This window comes from Oncorhynchus tshawytscha, linkage group LG03 (assembly GCF_018296145.1).
Source record: "Oncorhynchus tshawytscha isolate Ot180627B linkage group LG03, Otsh_v2.0, whole genome shotgun sequence".
Classification (NCBI taxonomy): domain Eukaryota; kingdom Metazoa; phylum Chordata; class Actinopteri; order Salmoniformes; family Salmonidae; genus Oncorhynchus; species Oncorhynchus tshawytscha.
The window spans coordinates 17,747,691-17,767,542 of record NC_056431.1 but is presented as its reverse complement, the minus strand read 5'-3'; the positions used below and the strand labels follow the sequence as shown (position 1 = coordinate 17,767,542).

Here is a 19,852-nt window from a genome sequence, read left to right as displayed (position 1 = left end):
GCACAGTAGGCTGCAAAAATAGGCTACATTTATTTAATAGGCTATTCTATGGATATTCACATTTTTACTAGCCGCACCGGTTTACACTTTATATGGCATGCGTATGGTCTAAATAAACAAAAGCCTGAATTAACGCAGGCTAATAATTAACTGATATTTAATTGAATTATCATAAACAATTACCTGCTTGCACTTTTTGCCGGCTGTATATCCATCTACCGGTTTGTGGTCCTTACAAACCAGGGATTTCACTCACGCAGCATCTGTTTTCACGATGATGTAGCCTATTCCTCCATCATAACCTTTCTTTTTATTTCTTTAGTTAGTCCTATGTTACCCATTTTCACGTGAGCTAGGCTAGCCAGAGAAAGTCAACTTGGCATTGCCTATTCTCACGTGGGGGGGAGGGAACAAAAGCCCTGCACCTAGATGAATTAGAATGTTTCAGCACCGCATAAATAATGGACAGTTCCCTGCTCCACACTCTCTCAATACGTCCCTGCTCCACACTCTCTCAATACGTCCCTGCTCCACACTCTCTCAATACGTCCCTGCTCCACACTCTCTCAATACGTCCCTGCTCCACACTCTCTCAATACGTCCCTGCTCCACACTCTCAATACGTCCCTGCTCCACACTCTCTCAATACGTCCCTGCTCCACACTCTCTCAATACCACACTCTCTCCCCCTGCTCCACACTCTCTCAATACGTCCCTGCTCCACACTCTCTCAATACGTCCCTGCTCCACACTCTCTCAATACGCCCTCCTGCTCCACACTCTCCACACTCTCTCAATACGTCCCTGCTCCACACTCTCTCAATACGTCCCTGCTCCACACTCTCTCAATACGTCCCTGCTCCACACTCTCTCAATACGTCCCTGCTCCACACTGCTCCACACTCAATACGTCCCTGCTCCACACTCTCTCAATACGTCCCTGCTCCACACTCTCTCAATACGTCCCTGCTCCACACTCTCTCAATACGTTCATGGCTGGAAGCCTCGCCGTTCACAGAATGAAATTCTCAACACAATTTTTTTTTTGTGGTGTGTATCCGACCTGATGCAGAACTGTAGTGTGTGTGTGTCAAGAGTATTGAACGGACAGGATCCATGTCGTCCGGTCTCTTTCCTTTCACTGTTGTTCTGCTGCCAAAACACACACACACATACACAGAGCGAGAGAGTCAAGCGACTCCTGTATGACCAAAGCCCTGTCACTCTTTATGTAAACAGTCATTTGTTACCCCAAAGATGTTGCTGTTTCAATCGGCTGTAAACGCAAAAGTTGTTTACGTTTCCAACAACACTGGCGGCAACAGTCTCCCACGGAGACTGGGCACGCACGCACGCTCACACACACACACACACACACGCAAGCCCCACTCCATGGCCTTGCAGTACACCCTATTCCAGGCATTGTATAAAAATGGATGGATGGATAGGATTTGTAGTTTGTATGAACTTCCCACTACCAATACTGTGTGGGACCTGACAGTTGAAAAAACACATACAGTACACAGACACAAATGTACTGTACTCCCTGATAGAGCCTATTTGTGCTTATATTTGTCCCTGAAGGATATACAGAATATTTTCTCTCTTATGACACACACACATACTTGTAAGATGTGTAGATTCCTGTCTCCGGTACACAGTGAGACCCTCTTCTGTCGTTCTCCTCATCTCTCCAGCTCACCCTCTCCTTACCTGAACCTGTGTCTCGCTCTGATGACATCACCTGGGCGGCCTGCTGAGATGCTGGTTGTAACAGCTGCTCTTGGCCCTTGCTCTCTGTCTCGCACGCACGCACGCACACACACACGCACACATACACCCTGTCAGCAGCACCTGATGGTATCAGTTCAGTCAGTACTGTTTATCACATGGCCTTCATTACTCAGAACTGTTAGCTTTGCTCTGTCATTAGGTCAAATGTTGGGCTGCTTTACAATATGGCTGTGGATTTGGTGTTGTGGGTGTAATGTTGCTCTCTCCCTTGTATCTCTCTGTCTCGTTTACTCTATCCATGTCTGTCAGTAAGCATAGCTTAAGGTCTCTCTACTTGAGGTTCATCATAGAATGAACTAGATGTCGTGGCCTTCTTGTTTTGTGTGTTTTCACTGTACATTTATTTCAGTGTGTGTATGCATGCATGTGTTTATACATACAGTTGAAGTCGGAAGTTAACATACACCTTTGCCCGCTTTGAGGACAATACAGGGCCACTGACACGGCCTGCAACGAAAACATGCGGTCTCTCCTTCACTGCAGCCGAGGTGAGTAAAACATTTAAACGTGTTAACCCTCGCAAGGCTGCAGGCCCAGACGGCATCCCCAGCCGCGCCCTCAGAGCATGCGCAGACCAGCTGGCCGGTGTGTTTACGGACATATTCAATCAATCCCTATACCAGTCTGCTGTTCCCACATGCTTCAAGAGGGCCACCATTGTTCCTGTTCCCAAGAAAGCTAAGGTAACTGAGCTAAATGACTACCGCCCCGTAGCACTCACATCCGTCATCATGAAGTGCTTTGAGAGACTAGTCAAGGACCATATCACCTCCACCCTTCCCGACACCCTAGACCCACTCCAATTTGCTTACCGCCCAAATATGTCCACAGACGATGCAATCTCAACCACACTGCACACTGCCCTAACCCATCTGGACAAGAGGAATACCTATGTGAGAATGCTGTTCATCGACTACAGCTCGGCATTCAACACCATAGTACCCTCCAAGCTCGTCATCAAGCTCGAGACCCTGGGTCTCGACCCCGCCCTGTGCAACTGGGGGTACTGGACTTCCTGACGGGCCGCCCCCAGGTGGTGAGGGTAGGCAACAACATCTCCTCCCCGCTGATCCTCAACACTGGGGCCCCACAAGGGTGCGTTCTGAGCCCTCTCCTGTACTCCCTGTTCACCCACGACTGCGTGGCCATGCACGCCTCCAACTCAATCATCAAGTTTGCGGACGACACAACAGTGGTAGGCTTGATTACTAACAACGACGAGACGGCCTACAGGGAGGAGGTGAGGGCCCTCGGAGTGTAGTGTCAGGAAAATAACCAAACTAAGGAGATGATTGTGGACTTCAGGAAACAGCAGAGGGAACACCCCCCTATCCACATCGATGGAACAGTAGTGGAGAGGGCAGCAAGTTTTAAGTACTCGATATCATCTACTGTATCTTGCCTATGCTGCTCTGTACCATCACTCATTCATATATCCTTATGTACATATTCTTTATCCCCTTACACTGTGTATAAGACAGTAGTTTTGGAATTGTTAGTTAGATTACTTGTTGGTTATTACTGCATTGTCAGAACTAGAAGCACAAGCATTTCGCTACACTCGCATTAACATCTGCTAACCATGTGTATGTGACAAATAAAATTTGATTTGAATACATTTAAACTCAGTGTTTCACAATTCCTGACATTTAATCGTAGTTAAAATTCCCTGTATTAGGTCAGTTAGGATCACAACTTTATTTTAAGAATGTGAAATGTCAGAATAATAGTAGAGTGATTTATTTCAGCTATTATTTATTTCATCACATTCCCAGTGGGTCAGAAGTTTACTTACACGCAATTAGTATTTGGTAGCATTGCCTTTAAAATTGTTTAACTTGGGTCACACGTTTCGGGTTGCCTTCCACAAGCTTTCCACAATAAGTTGGGTGAATTTTGGCCCATTCCTCCTGACAGAGCTGATGTAACTGAGTCAGGTTTGGTAGACCTCCTTGCTCACACACTCTTTTTCAGTTCTTCCCACAATTTTTCAATGGGATTGAGGTCAGAGCTTTGATGGCCACTCCAATACCTTGACTTTGTTGTCCTTATGCAACTTTGGAAGTATGCTTGGGGTCATTGTCCATGTGGAAGACCCATTTGCGACCAAGCCTTAACTTCCTGTCTTGAGATGTTGCTTCAATGTATCCACATAATTTTCCTCCTCATGATGCCATCTATTTTGTGAAGTACACCAGTCCCTACTGCAGCAAAGCTCCCCCACAACATGATGCTGCCACCCCTGTGCTTCACGGTTGGGATGGTGTTCTTCAGCTTGCAAGCCTCCCCCTTTTTCCTCCAAACATAACGTTGGTCATTATGGCCAAACAGTTCCATTTTTGTTTTCATCAGACCAGAGGATATTTCTCCAAAAAGGACGATCTTTGTTCCCATGTGCAGTTGCAAACCGTAGTCTGGCTTTTTATGGTGGTTTTGGAGCAGTGGCTTCTTCAGGTTATGTCAATGTAGGACTCATTTTACTGTGGATATAGATACTTTTGTACCTGTTTCCTCCAGCATCTTCACAAGGTCCTTTGCTGTTGTTCTGGGATTGATTTACACTTTTCGCACCAAATACATTAATCTCTAGGAGACAGAAAGCATCTCCTTCCTGAGCGGTATGATGGCTGTGTGGTCTCATGGGGTTTATACTTGCGTACTATTGTTTGTACAGATGAACGTGGTACCTTCAGGCATTTGGAAATTGCTCCCAAGGATGAACCAAACTTGCAGAGGTCAACCATTTTTGCGGAGGTCTTGGCTGATTTCTTTTGATTTTCCCATGATGTCAAGCAAAGAGGCAATGAGTTTGAAGGTAGGCCTTGAAATACATCCACAGGTACACCTCCAATTGACTCAAATGATGTCAATTAGCCTATCAGAAGCTTCTAAAGCCATGACATAATTTTCTGGAATTTTCCCAGCTGTTTAAAGGCACAGTCAATTTAGTGCATGTAAACTTCTGACCCACTGGAATTGTGATACAGTGAATTATAAGTGAAATTATCTGTCTGTAAACAATTGTTGGAAAAATTACTTGTGTCATGCACAAGGTAGATGTCCTAACAGACTTGCCAAAACTATAGTTTGTTAACAAGAAATTTGTGGAGTGGTTGGAAAATGAGTTTTAATGACTCCAACCTAAGTGTATGTGAACCTCCGACTTCAACTGGATCTTCTCTCTCCCACCACAGAAGAAGATTGATACCTCTGCGTTTACACACACCACAGTTCCACTTCATGATTTATCACATTTTATATGGAACTTCCAGTCTCCACTCCACACTGGGCAGGAATAACACAGGCTGGGGAACAAGTCTCCTTTCGGGAACACATCCAACCCCCCATCATGTTTTCACATTAGTCAGAGAACCTATACATGCTCTCTCTCACTCTTTCTTTCTCTCACTTTCTCTCTCGCTCTCTTACTCTTTCTGTCTTCCTCTCACTCCTTTCTTTCTCTCTTTCTTGCTTTCTCTCTTTCACTCTCCCTCTCCTATCTCTCTTTTTCTCTCCTTTTGCTCTCTTCATTTGCTCTTTCTCTCGTTCTCTCTCACCCTGTCTTTCGTTCTCTCTTACTTTTATTCTTTCTTTCTCTCTCCTCTTTTCTCTCTCTCTCAAATCAATTATTTATTTTAGCATGACATAACAATGTACATATTGCCAAAGCTTACTTTGGAGATTTATAATATTAATCAATATTGTCAACGGGACAACAGTAACAACAATAATCAAGGGTCAAAATAACCATATGTTGAACAATAACAGAGGCATAGAGGACATGTGCAGGTTGTTGGTCTGTCAGACACTGTCCCTCATCTTATGGCAGGCAGCAATGTAGTTCGCTGCCAATCCACAGCTCTCTGCATCCTCCCCCAACAGGACAGGTAGCCTATTCTCATCAGAGAGGTCTTTGAAACCTTGAATAAGGGTTTTAAATTTGGTGAAATGACACTCTTAATTGTTTAATATTCTTGACATTTTGTCAGGAAAATGCAGCTCTGTCTCAGCTCTGTTTCGGGTTCTGCTGTGGTATCTCTCTCTGAACTAGTCAAATTCCCTTCTCCCTGCTATGTGTTGAATACATTAGCTACTCGGCTGGAACCAGGCGTTTTTGGCAACAGTTCGGAGATCTTGAACGTCCCCCTCTGAATATATATGCAGTGGAGAAAAACCATATGTTGTGATAAAGTGAATGCCAGGGGAATGTGATTGTGATGTACTACTGGGGTGCAGGGTTGTTGACGGGATGTTATGCAAGCAGGCTTTGAGGTGTGTGCGTGTGTGCGTGCTGTTGTGTCTGACTGTATTCCGTACATGTATTTAAGTGTGTGTTCTCTCCCAGAATCTCTTCTCCTATCAACATCTCTAATTAACACGCTAGAAATTGAAGCGTTTCAGTCCTAAAATAGACCCCCCCCTTTCCAAGTTCCAAGTCCACTGAGGATACCTTTGTTCCTATATCCAAATCTTGTCTTTGGGAGCCATTTCTGACGGCGTAAACAGATGTATCTTGTCTTGTGTTTGAAGTCTCCTTTCTCAGCTGTTTTGGGAGGATTTCAGTTATGCCTTGTGGTGAGGAGATCTATTCCTGTAGGACTTAAAGAGAAGGGAGAGGAAATAGATGTTGAAGTTGAGAGCAGGGCTACTGTCACTGAATGAATGGGGTCTTCTCTGCGAGCTAAAGCACTACTTAATGCTCAACTACTTAAAGCGGTTAGGAATTCCTAGGCTAAACCCCATTTAGAGAGCGCTGTCTCTGTATGTCTCCGTCTGCCTCACTCCCTCTTTCTGGGAGCGTGCGTGTGCTCGCGTGCATTATCAAATTTGGCAATGTGTCAGTGTGTGGCCATATCTCTCTCATTGCTCAACAGTATAACCATAAAACCCAGTGTCTTTCCAACAATCTCCCTCCTCTCCTGTCATCATAAAGAGTGGAGAAAAAGCCTTGGTGTTGACTTTGTGGTTGGGACAGGGTTTAGGCTGTAGATCAGGTGTCTGTTTGATTTACAGCTGTTTGATTTTTGACTTCAAAACCAGGAGGTGCACTTTTGGGCTGGGGAGAAAGAGGGACTTCTAGAGATCATATCGCAAGCAAACAATCTGCAAGATTTGAGACCAAACCACAACCAAATGATCTTCTGAACCATTACACTACACAACGGTCTAACACATTCAAACCACAACCAGCAGGGGTTTGGTGCATGCTCTAGTTCTTTTGACCACAACCAGCGGTGGTTTGGTGCATGCTCTAGTTCTTTTGACCACAACCAGCGGTGGTTTGGTGCATGCTCTAGTTCTTTTGACCACAACCAGCGGCGGTTTGGTGCATGCTCTAGTTCTTTTGACCACAACCAGCGGCGGTTTGGTGCATGCTCTAGTTCTTTTGACCACAACCAGCGGCGGTTTGGTGCATGCTCTAGTTCTTTTGACCACAACCAGCGGCGGTTTGGTGCATGCTCTAGTTCTTTTGACCACACCAGCGGCGGTTTGGTGCATGCTCTAGTTCTTTTGACCACAACCAGCGGCGGTTTGGTGCATGCTCTAGTTCTTTTGACCACAACCAGCGGCGGTTTGGTGCATGCTCTAGTTCTTTTGACCACAACCAGCGGCGGTTTGGTGCATGCTCTAGTTCTTTTGACCACAACCAGCGGCGGTTTGGTGCATGCTCTAGTTCTTTTGACCACAACCAGCGGCGGTTTGGTGCATGCTCTAGTTCTTTTGACCACAACCAGCGGCGGTTTGGTGCATGCTCTAGTTCTTTTGACCACAACCAGCGGCGGTTTGGTGCATGCTCTAGTTCTTTTGACCACAACCAGCGGCGGTTTGGTGCATGCTCTAGTTCTTTTGACCACAACCAGCGGCGGTTTGGTGCATGCTCTAGTTCTTTTGACCACAACCAGCGGCGGTTTGGTGCATGCTCTAGTTCTTTTGACCACAACCAGCGGCGGTTTGGTGCATGCTCTAGTTCTTTTGACCACAACCAAATGGTTCCGTAGATGTAACCATAAAATAAAACCTACTGAAATTGAACAGCAACAACGGTCCAGTAGGGAATTGAACATAATGTAGACCAAACCACAACCAACTGTTTTAAAACAGAGACCAGACTAAACCACAACCAACCGTTTTAAAACAGAGACCAAACCACAACCAACCGTTTTAGAACAGAGACCAAACCACGACCAACCATTTTAGAACAGAGACCAGACTAAACCACGACCAACCGTTTTAAAACAGAGACCAAACCAAACCACGACCAACTGTTTTAAAACAGAGACCAGACTAAACCACGACCAACCATTTTAGAACAGAGACCAAACCACGACCAACCATTTTAGAACAGAGACCAAACTAGAAGAAAAAGAAACGCACACCTATTAAGACGAGGTGCTGGTTAGCGGAGTAGAAACTTGAAAATAAAAGAGAGCCGCACACTCTAGGAGCTCAGATGCAAAAATGTAATACCAACGTGTCGACAGCCAAGCTGTCTTCATCAGGGTATAATAAGAACAGAGACCAAACCACGACCAACCGTTTTAGAACAGAGACCAGACTAAACCACGACCAACCGTTTTAGAACAGAGACCAGACTAAACCACGACCAACCATTTTAGAACAGAGACCAAACTACGACCAACCATTTTAGAACAGAGACCAAACCACGACCAACCATTTTAGAACAGAGACCAAACCACGACCAACTGTTTTAAAACAGAGACCAGACTAAACCACGACCAACTGTTTTAGAACAGAGACCAATCTAGAAGAAAAAGAAACGCACACCTATTAAGACGAGGTGCTGGTTAGCGGAGTAGAAACTTGAAAATAAAAGAGAGCCGCACACTAGGAGCTCAGATGCAAAAATGTAATACCAACGTGTCGACAGCCAAGCTGTCTTCATCAGGGTATAATAAGAACAGAGACCAAACCACGACCAACCGTTTTAGAACAGAGACCAAACCACGACCAGCCATTTTAGAACAGAGACTAGACTAAACCACGACCAACTGTTTTAAAACAGAGACCAGACTTAACCACGACCAACCGTTTTAGACAGAGACCAAACTAAACCACAACCAACCGTTCCAGCAATTCCATCCTATTTATTTGCCCTTCTAACTACAATCACACGCCTTACTGGAAGAGACCTAACTCGACCACATACAGACAGTACTGCAGTTTGGACCATAACTAACCCGGTCTCCCAGACCAAAACATCTTTCATATCCTAGTATATGTGACAGTGTGCAGCTCCATACTACAGTCTGAGAGAGGGCTGCCTAGCTTGTCTCCCCACCTAAAGAGCTCCGTTTCAGGCTAAAGGTGGCCCAGAGGTGGGGGCCCTTTCCTTAACATGTGTTGATGTATGGCTGGGCAGAGGTTAAGACACACACACACACACACACACACACACACACACACACACACTACCCTTGTTCCCACATACGACCCCTCTCTCTCTGCACACACACACTACACTTGATCACACATACACACACCGCCACTGTCCGAAATTGCAAAAAGACAAGCTTAGAAAAACACCTGCCCAATTAAAGGCTGGCGTATCCAATTTCAAACAAGCCAATGACCAGGAAGAGGTAAAACAAACTGAGGCTGCCTGTTGCCTTTCAGCTCGGAGTAACCCCAGGGGCCATCCCAACCAATTGGCCTCACTAAACAGAACAGGATTGGCTTTATAGCGTAGGATAAAACATTAGACGGGATTAGGGTCATCTGCCAAGAGGTAGAGGGCATTTTAAATACACACACACGCATATGAACACTTGCATACTTAACCACATACCCAGACTAACACACACACGTTCACACACACCACTGCCAGCTCAGACGGTGTGTTTTGAGGGTGTAAACTGAAAGTGGCATGAAAAATGACACAAGCCCTTGGGATTGGGGGTCAGACGGAGAGGTGGAGAAGGTAGAGAGGAGAGGCGAGAGGGAGAGACAAGGGGTCTGATTCATAGAACCTAGGAGGTTCCTAATTCCTGTTCATCCTTGGTATTGAAGAGCCGATAGATACTCTTGGAGGGGGTCTCACTCTGACACCCCCAGCGCACACAACACATAGGCAACACCCACATGTCCACATACATACAAACACATTCCACACACACACACACACACACACACACACACGATAATATTGACACTTGTAGGCCCTGGTAGAAGATGAAGTTCTTACATAACCACATCTGACAATTACTGAGACTTTGTCACTTGAAAAAGGGCAGCTAAAGAACACTTTTATTACACATTTGACACATGTTACGGCCAAATCCTAACTTGATATTCCAGAGAGAGATTTTACACACAGGTTTGATTTGTGTATGTACATTTAGTGTACAAAACTTTAGGAACACCTTCCTAATATTGAGTTGCACCCCCTTTTGCCCTCAGAACAGCCTGAATTCATCGGGGTATGGACTACAAGGTGTGGAAAGCATTCCGCAGGGATGCTGGCCCATATTCACTCTGCTTGCTGTTTTGGATTTTTAGACTGGGTTCCTGTATAAGCACTTTGTGACATCTACTGATGTAAAAAGGTTTTTATAAATACATTTGATTTTATGTCTCAAGGCTTAATAATCCCCTTCATCTAAGCTGATTTGAAGTCGATTTAGCAAGTGACCGCAATAATGGATCAAGTCTTTCACTTGGATTCAGTCTGTCATGGAAAGAGCATCATGTAAATAATGTTTTGTGCACTCATTGTATATCTCATGACAGGATTCAGTCTCAATTATTGGCTGTTGATCATGCTCTTCTTCCTGTAACTCAGGGGGCTGTGAGCCAATCGCGGAGGCTGTTATGGACCTGGAGGAGCCGCCCCTGCAAGAGGAGTCTGCCACCAAGTTCATCAAAAAGAAACAGCCGTCCAAGAAAATCAAGTCCAAGACAGGTACGTCAAGGGATGGACACACACAAAGTCAGGACACATGGACACATGGAAAGCTCATCCTTAGCTTGTGATTCACCCTCCTTTAGCTCATACTGTATATGACTGGTCTCATGTCTGCTGTGGCTGTTCTTATGCTGTGTTCAGATCGTGCTGATGCTGGTCTCATATAAGGCTCACACTGAGCTCAAGCTCTGTTTGATGTCTCTCTCGCTTTCCTCTCTTCCATCTGGTTCTACTCCTCCCTCCATCCCTCCCTCCCTGATTGGCTGTAATAGCTGGTGAATTGCAATTTTTCTGGTATTTTTTTTCCTGAATTAAAACTGTAGTTAACTGAGGAGGAAAAGTTTTTTTTTTTTTTTTTTTTTTCCAACCTCAGAACGGGACGTTTTCTTCTGTTTGATTTCCAAACATAATTTGTCTTGACCCATTTTGTGTGTGTGTGTGTGTGTGTGTGTGTGTGTGTGTGTGTGTGTGTGTCTCAGATAAACAATCATAAGTCACAGACAGAAGGGAATTCTGCATTAAATTCCCATGTTGAGGAAATCTACTTAATTGAATAAATGAATGCAACAGACTGACAGCTCCTTCTGTAGCTGATGGATGTGAGAGGAGACTGCTGCACACACTGCTCTTTCTCCACTTAGACACTCCTGGTTTGAATTGAGCACAAATCCATGTTTGTCCTTTCTAAGATGACGTTGGAGGGCTTTGAGGAGCACTAAACATGAGTGGTTAGAAGTGAGCAGATGTTGTGTCGGCAGTCCATGTGCCTTTTTGTGTGGTTAATCCACCCAGGCGTTGCCGCTAATGAGCCCCACTGAGGAGGTGTGGGAGACACAGACGGGCGACGCTTGGGGATCGTTAAGAACACACGCATACACACTACACACTCAGACACACACACACACTTCCTCTACATAAAGCCCACACACATACTCTGGGCACATGCATTTACATCAATAGGCTCGATCACACCCAGATACAATTGAACAACATACATTTTTTTCAGACCTCTAGATCAAATGCCCGCCACGTGCACACAAAAGGAATGCGGTGCAATTACAAATCCATTCCGCAAGCCAATTAAAAGAACCAGACCAAAAACACAGAGGAAAAACAAACAAACAAAATCCGTGCATTTCCCCTGTTAACCCTAATGAGAGAATACCACACAGACCACCACTCAACACACTGAGGTAAGACTCTGTGAAGTGGTTACACCATGATTCAGAGTTGTATTGGGTAGGCCATGTGATGGCTTTTCATGTATATGACTTAAGCCTTCCGCATGCTACGGTTCGGGACAAGGCTAGGCGAACCGAACGAGTGTGCTTGCATTCTCCTTTAAAAGACCTTCGCTTGAAAAATGAGAAAAAAGCGGCAAAAGTACTATTTTGAGACCCGTAGCCAGTATACACTTCCTCAAAATAGTCAGAATTATTCTAAAATAACTCAAGAAACCTGCAATTCATTTTGATATTTTTGTCGGAGATCTTAGTCGCACAATTTTACATCTAACTAAGATGTTTGGTGCAGTATTTCCCAAGTGAAAAAATGTGAATGAAAATGATTTGTCTCATTGAATGACAACAAACACTTCATTGAAGATTCCCTACTGTTCACCAATCACCAACATATTGGCGTAGACTTCGGCTTGCCTCGAGAGAAAAAAAATGTGTGTGCACGAACAGCCGAAAAAATTACTTTTCCAAAGACCAAAACAAACAAACAACGGAACAAAATGTTCTGAACTGTATCGGATGAGAAGCATGCGGACGCCTTTTCAAAAAGAGCAGTGAGATGGATGCTTCCCTTTCTAGGGTCATTTAGGGAGAGTGGCCCACTGAAGTGAGTGATGCCTGTTGTGGAGCAACCCATCTGGCCTCTATTGGGAATCAAATCAAACTTTATTTAGTGCATTTAAAATAGCGAAACACTACATTAAAACAAAAAATTACAAAAGGGAAAGCAAACAGGAAGCCGTAAAGAGGATAAATAAAATACCATCAATAAAATCACTTATTAAAGGCCCGGCTAAAAGCTTGCCCTGTGTCAGCTGTTCCATAACTGAGGGGCTTTAATAGGGAACGCTCCGCCCCCCTGCCTTGGTTCTGCATCTAGGTACAAGCAGATAGGCTCCTTGGGAGCGGAGTGCCCTCACTGGGTTGTATGGAACAAGCATGTCTGTCAGATAACAGGGGGCAAGACCATGCAGTGCTTTAGAAGTTAAGAGTAAGATTTTAAAATCCGACCGATACTTTACAGGCAACCAGTGTATTGCAGATAAAACTGGAGTGATGTGTTTGTGCCTTCTTGTGTTGGGTAAAATGCGAGCTGCAGTGTTCTGTACAAGTTGTACGCTTTTAATAGTAGAGTCTGAGCAGCTGGAAAGGAGGGCACTACAATAGTCTAATCTATTAGACTAAGCAAATGCATGGACCAATTTTTCGTCATCTGGTGTCAAGTGTCTAATTCTGGAAATTTTCCTGAGATGGAAGGATGTTGTTTTGGATATGCTTTTTATGTGGTTGCCAAAGGTTAGTCCGGGGTCAAAGGTAACACCAAGGTTTTTAACAACCATGTTTGGTGTGATGGGGCAACCATCAATGTTAAGAGTGAGGCCTGATACTTTATTTGTGAGTTTTTTGTGGCCAAGTAGCATGATTTCAGTCTTATCAGAGATTAATTACAAGAAGTTTGTTTTTCATCCAACATCTGTGACATAAGGCTGTGATGTATTGTTTGGTTTAACTGATAAATACAACTGAGTGTATAGCAATGAATATGCATGTTGTGCTTACAGATGACATTACCCAGGGCTAGCATGTGTAGTGAAAATAAAAGTGGTCCAAGCACAGAACCTTGAGGAACGCCAAATCCAACCTTGGAACTTTACGATTATCACCCAGCTGAACAAATTGATACCGCTCGGAAAGGTATAAATTGTTAGCCAGCTAAGAATCTGTCCTCGTAGACCAACCAAGTTTTCTAACCTCTTAATGAGGATAGCATGATCAATAGTGCCAAAGGCGCCAGCACTTAAATCTAAGAGAACGAGAATAAAGACATGACCACGGTCAGAGGACAGTAGTAGGTAATTTACTACTTTTAGGCACTAAAGTAAAACTGCAAAAAAATGTGGCAAAGAAATACATGCTTTGTCCTGAATACAAAGCGTTAAGTTTGGGGGAAATCCAACACAAAACATCACTGAGTACCACTCTTCATATTTTGAAGCATGGCTGCATCATGTTATGGGTATGCTTGTCATCGCCAAGGACTAGGGAGTTTTATTTTTTATGAAAATAAACAGAATAGAGCTAACCACAGGATTTATTGGATTTTTTAAACATTTGGATTCATAGTGCTACTTGAATAGTGGATAGCCTACATGATGACTTGGTGACAGCCAAGTGTCTTTGAAAGTGTAATTGTCTTCGTGATGCTACCTGATTAATGTCTTGCTCCCGTCTGAATTATCCTCCATCCTCTTCCTCCTCTTGTTTGTATCCCATCTTCTCCAAACAACCAGATCCCCATCCCATACCATGCTCCAAGGGTGGATGGGCTGCCTGGGGTTTACCACCGGCAATGGATATCTGTCCGTCTGAAAGTACCTGTGGGCTTTATAGCCCACCTGAGGGGCATCTCTCTCTGTCTCTGCCTCCCCTGTCCTCCCACTGTCAAACATCATAACAGAAAACAGAAATAATCCCTAATTAGTTTAGTTTGTAATGGAAATCTTCAGAGGATGGAACTGTGTGGTTTGGACCTAGAGAGAGAAGGCGCTCTGTCCAGGCATGTCCCTCTTACAACCAAACCACCGCCCATTAGGGAGTGTGAGCGAGACATGGAAACATCCAAATTAATTTACATATATGAACTCAGAGAGAATTTCCAGAATGGTGGGGGCACACAGGCGAAAGCAGAAGGGGCTAAATGAACAGATCAACTTACACCTCTACCTCCCTCCTTCTTCACCGTAGATAAACCACACACACATTCTCCTACCTGTGGCAGACTTAAAGGTAATTAGGCTCCAACCAACCCCCCCTGTTAGGGTGCATGGGAGCCAGGAAGCACCTCTAGTACAGTTGAAAGGCTTCAAAAGGTGTCTTGGATAGAACTGTGTCGCTGCTCGCTCTCCTTCTCTTCTCTAGTGGCCTGGATGAAAGGGAGATGAAAGAGAGAGAGTGTCTCCTCTCTTCTTTCCGCCGAACCCCCCACGGCCCACCTGGGATCACAGGGACGCCACCTATACCACACACACACACACACACACACACACACACACACACACACAGTTTAGAGACAGAGAGGCATTGGGCCCCGTTCAATCAAAACTGCTAATAGAGTGTATGGTAGCTGAGACACAAATACATGAAAAGAGGAATGATGCTGACTGTGTTCCTGGAAGACTGGGTTCATTTCAATGATCAGTCCCGGTCTACAGTGACATGTCACCAACATGCCCTCTCAACTTTCACTGAAGCAGTACTTTATTAAACAGTGGATCACTGAAAGTCTCCCTCCCTCCCTCGTTCCCTCCATCATAGAGAGGAGGAGGAGGGCGGGGTGTTTATAAGGTCAGATCCTCTGAGGGCACAGCCCAAACTCAATTACCCCCTCCGAGTCAGTCTCCGGTCAGCAGCCACACAATACAGCTATTAGCCATTAGCATCATCCCATTCACATGGCCTCTACTGCAGACCTCACCATTCAATGACCTTACTGTCATCTACCAGCTACCGCAAGTACAAGGCCACAAGGTTTGTTCCATTAGCCCCATATTATTATCCTTTTGCTGACGTGTTACACTCCTATTACTCAGAAATGATTGTTATTTGACACGTCTTCTACGACCAGACATTGACTGTTCTCCTCATACTACAGGCCCTGGAACAGTTTTCCTCATCCCCTCACTGTGTCTCCTGTGACCGGACATTGACTGTTCTCCTCATACTACAGGCCCTGGAACAGTTTTCCTCATCCCCTCACTGTGTCTCCTGTGACCAGACATTGACTGTTCTCCTCATACTACAGGCCCTGGAACAGTTTTCCTCATCCCCTCACTGTGTCTCCAAGGCTGTGACCAAAGTGTATGACCCGTGGCTCACAGCTCGGCATGGGGGGACCAAACGCTTGTGCAGGCAGATTTCTGGAAGGGAGTGGGGGGTGCGCAGGCAGGCGTATTTGGAAGCGGGAATTTGGGTCTGTTTTATGCTTGTGTTTTTATTAATGGGGGCTGAGTAGGGATTAGAGAGGCCTTCGACGCCAGACCATCATGTCATATACATATAAACACACATACAAACACACCTTCCCATCTGTGAAGACTCTTAGAGATAAAGTGTGTGTTTTGTCCAAGTGTAAGTGTGTTTATGGTATGTGTGAGCATGTATAAACTCAGGAGCAGCATCGCCTGGGTAGTGGGGGCTCAGAGAGCGAGCCCAGGGGCTGCTGGAAGCATCCACGCTTTGGGATAGAAGAGGATACCAGCTTTCTCATGGTGTCTGACTGTTCCGGTCTCTGTCCGACTGTCTGTCTGCATGTCTGTGTCCACAACCACTAGATATTGCTACAGATGTTACAATGTCCTCCATCTGTCAGTATATTCGTCATCAGATGATGTTTGTGATGGTGTACTGTAGATGGTTGTACAGTCTTTACATTGTGTAAGCCTTTAACCATCTGTTTATGAAGTACAGGAGGATGTAAATAGTAGATCGTGCTCTGGGCAGCAGTGAGCTACTGCTACAGTAGATGTGTTAGCAACTCCATATCAATGCCGCCGCTTTCCATGTGTTTAACACAGCTTCGCGCTGTGGTATTTTTGAACTCTTGGCTGGCCCAGGCTCCATTGATTGGAAATAATGTGATGCCTGGTGTTGTAATGTTTCCCTAACGTTTCTGTCCTGCTTTATGTAATGGGTGATGTAATGGGTTATGTTTAGACCCACGCGGCTAATGCTAATGATGGAGTTGACGACAGTGCTCTAGACAAGCGGGCAGTCAGGCAGGCCGGCTACCGGATTGGGTTGCGTTGATATAGATGGTGAGAGATGTTGTCGGCATGCTGGGCGAATGTCAGGAGATTTTGTGGATGTTGGGAGACAACCGCAAGACTTCTGTGAGACTGCAGTGAAATGTAGAGTTTTTGAGACCGTTGTGCGAATGGTGTGAGACTTTTGAGAAATGACATTGCAAATAGTGCAAAATGTTTCTACTAATGTAGGACTGGGGTGTTTTAGACCGTTGAGAGACTGTATTGAGAATGTTGTGTCTTTGTTCAAGATCTGTTGTGAGACCTGTTGTCATGAAAACGTTATCGATGCGCCTCGAACCATACAGGGTGATGTCATCCCACTCGTCTCTCACCCGCTAGATCTTCAAATCAAATTTGATTTGTCACATACACATGGTTAGCAGATGTTAATGCGAGTGTAGCAAAATGCTTGTGCTTATAGTTCCGACCGTACAGTAATATCTAACAAGTAATCTAACAATTTCACAACTACTACCTTATACACACAAGTGTAAATAAAAAGTGTACATAAAAATATATGGATGAGTGATCGCCGAACGGCATAGCCAAGATGCAGTAGATGGTATAGAGTACAGTATATACATATGAGATGAGTAATGTGTATAAACAGTATATAAAGTGGCATTGTTTAAAGTGGCTAGTGATACATTTATTACATCCAATTTTTTATTGTTAATGTGGCTAGAGATTTGAGTCAGTATGTTGGCAGCAGCCACTCAATGTTAGTGATGGCTGTTTAACAGTCTGATGGCCTTGAGATAGAAGCTGTTTTTCAGTCTCTCGGTCCCAGCTTTGATGCACCTGTACTGACCTCGCCTTCTGGATGATAACGGGGTGAACAGGCAGTGGATCGGGTGGTTGTTGTCCTTGATGATCTTTTTGCCCTTCCTGTGACATCAGGTGGTATAGGTGTCCTGGAGGGCAGGTAGTTCGCCCCCGGTGATGCGTTGTGCAGACGTCACTACCCTCTGGAGAGCCTTACGGTTATGGGTGGAGCAGTTGTCGTACCAGGCGGTGATACAGCCCGACAGGATGCTCTCAATTGTGCACCTGTAAAAGTTAAGTGTTTTCGGGGACAAGCCAAATTTCTTCAACCTCCTGAGGTTGAAGAGGCCCTGCTGCTCCTTCTACTCCTTCTTCTTATTTTCCTGACACCACAATCCGAGGGCCCTCACCTCCTCCCTGTAGGCCGTCTTGTCGTTGTTGGCAATCAAGCCTACCACTGTAGTGTCGTCTGCTAAATTGATGATTGAGTTGGAGGCATGCATGGCCACGCAGTCGTGGGTGAACAGGGAGTACAGGACAGGGCTGAGAACACACCCTTGTGGGGCCCCAGTGTTGAGGATCAGCGGGGTGGAGATGTTGTTTCCTACCCTCACCACCTGGGGGCGGCCCGTCAGGAAGTCCAGGACCAAATTGCACCGGGTGGGGTAGAGACCCAGGGTACTATGGTGTTAAATGCTGAGCTGTAGTCAATGAACAGCATTCTTACATAGGTCCAGATGGGTTAGGGCAGTGTGATTGCGATTGCGTCGTCTGTGGACCTATTGCGGCGGTAAGCAAATTGGAGTGGGTCTAGGGTGTCAGGTAGGGTGGAGGTGATATGGTCCTTGACTAGTCTCTCAAAGCACTTTGTGATGACGGAAGTGAGTGCTACGGGGTGATAGTCATTTAGCTCAGTTACCTTAGCTTTCTTGGGAACAAGAACAATGGTGGCCCTCTTGAAGCATGTGGGAACAGCAGACTGGGATAGGGATTGATTGAATATGTCTGTAAACACACCAGCCAGCTGTTCTGTGCATGCTCTGAAGACGCTAGGGGTGAAGGCATCTAGGGATGCCGTCTGGGCCGGCATCCTTGCGTTTAAATGTTTTACTCACCTCGGCTGCAGTGAAGGAGAGCCCGCAGGTTTTGGTAGCGGGCCGTGTTGGTGGCAATGTATTGTCCTCAAAGCGAGCAAAGAAGTTGTCTAGTTTGTCTGGGAGCAAGACATCGTGGTCCGTGACGGGGCTGGTTTTCTTTTTGTAATCCGTGATTGACTGCAGACCCTGCCACATACCTCTTGTGTCCGAGCCGTTGAATTGCGACTCTACTTTGTCTCTATACTGGCGCTTAGCTTGTTTGATTGCCTTGCGGAGGAAATAGCTACACTGTTTGTATTCTGTCATTTTTCCGGTCGCCTTGCCCTGATCAAAAGCAGTGGTTCGCGCTTTCAGTTTTGCGTGAATGCTGCCATCAATCCACGGTTTCTGGTTGGGGAAGGTTTTAATAGTCGCTGTTGGTACAACATCACCGATGCACTTGCTAATAAACTCGCTCACCAAATCAGCGTATTCATCAATGTTATTGTCCGACACTATGCGGAACATATCCCAGTCCACGTGATCGAAGCAATCTTGAAGCGTGGAATCCGATTGGTTGGACCAGCGTTTAACAGACCTGAGCACAGGCGTTTCCTGTTTTAGTTTCTGTCTATAGGCTGGGAGTAACAAAATGGAGTCGTGGTCAGATTTTCCGAAAGGAGGGCGGGGAAGGGCTTTGTATGCGTCGCGGAAGTTAGAGTAACAATGATCCAGGGTTTTACCTGGGTCGCGCATTCGATATGCTGATAAAATGTAGGGAGCCTTGTTTTCAGATTAGCCTTGTTAAAATCCACAGCTACAATAAATGCAGCCTCAGGATATGTGGTTTCCAGTTTACATAGAGTCCAATGAAGTTCTTTCAGGGCCGTCAATGTGTCTGCTTGGGGGGGGATATACCCAACTGTGATTATTATCGAAGAGAATTCTTTATTATCTCTCAGCCAATCAAGACACTGACTCTTACTTTTACTTCATGTTCAATAGATATGCATAAAGGAAGATCTTAATTTGATCCCCCTTTTGCAGGATAACATTCTTGCAATGTAGGAAATGTAAAAACGTGTAAAAACATGTCGTGTATTTGAGGTTTAAAAAGGCTTGTGAAGTTAGTAATTATTTCAGACTTGATTTTCCCTTACGAAAAATGTATCAACCCCCCAAAAAAGTCCATTAACTATAATCCACATAATATTTCACATTTTCTTTTGCTGGAGGATTATTTTCCTGCTG

The 19,852-nt window shown here is 45.0% G+C and overlaps 1 protein-coding gene across 3 annotated transcripts in view; it reads left to right on the top strand.

Annotated features, from left to right (window-relative positions):
• bbs9 (Bardet-Biedl syndrome 9) overlaps positions 1 to 19,852 on the top strand; it is a 217,361-nt gene that overhangs the window by 111,393 nt on the left and 86,116 nt on the right. For all 3 annotated transcript variants that reach the window (XM_042311216.1, XM_042311211.1, XM_042311215.1), the window contains one exon: positions 10,595 to 10,714. In XM_042311216.1, coding sequence (XP_042167150.1) covers positions 10,595 to 10,714 — 120 coding nt within the window. The remainder of the gene's footprint in view (positions 1 to 10,594; positions 10,715 to 19,852) is intronic.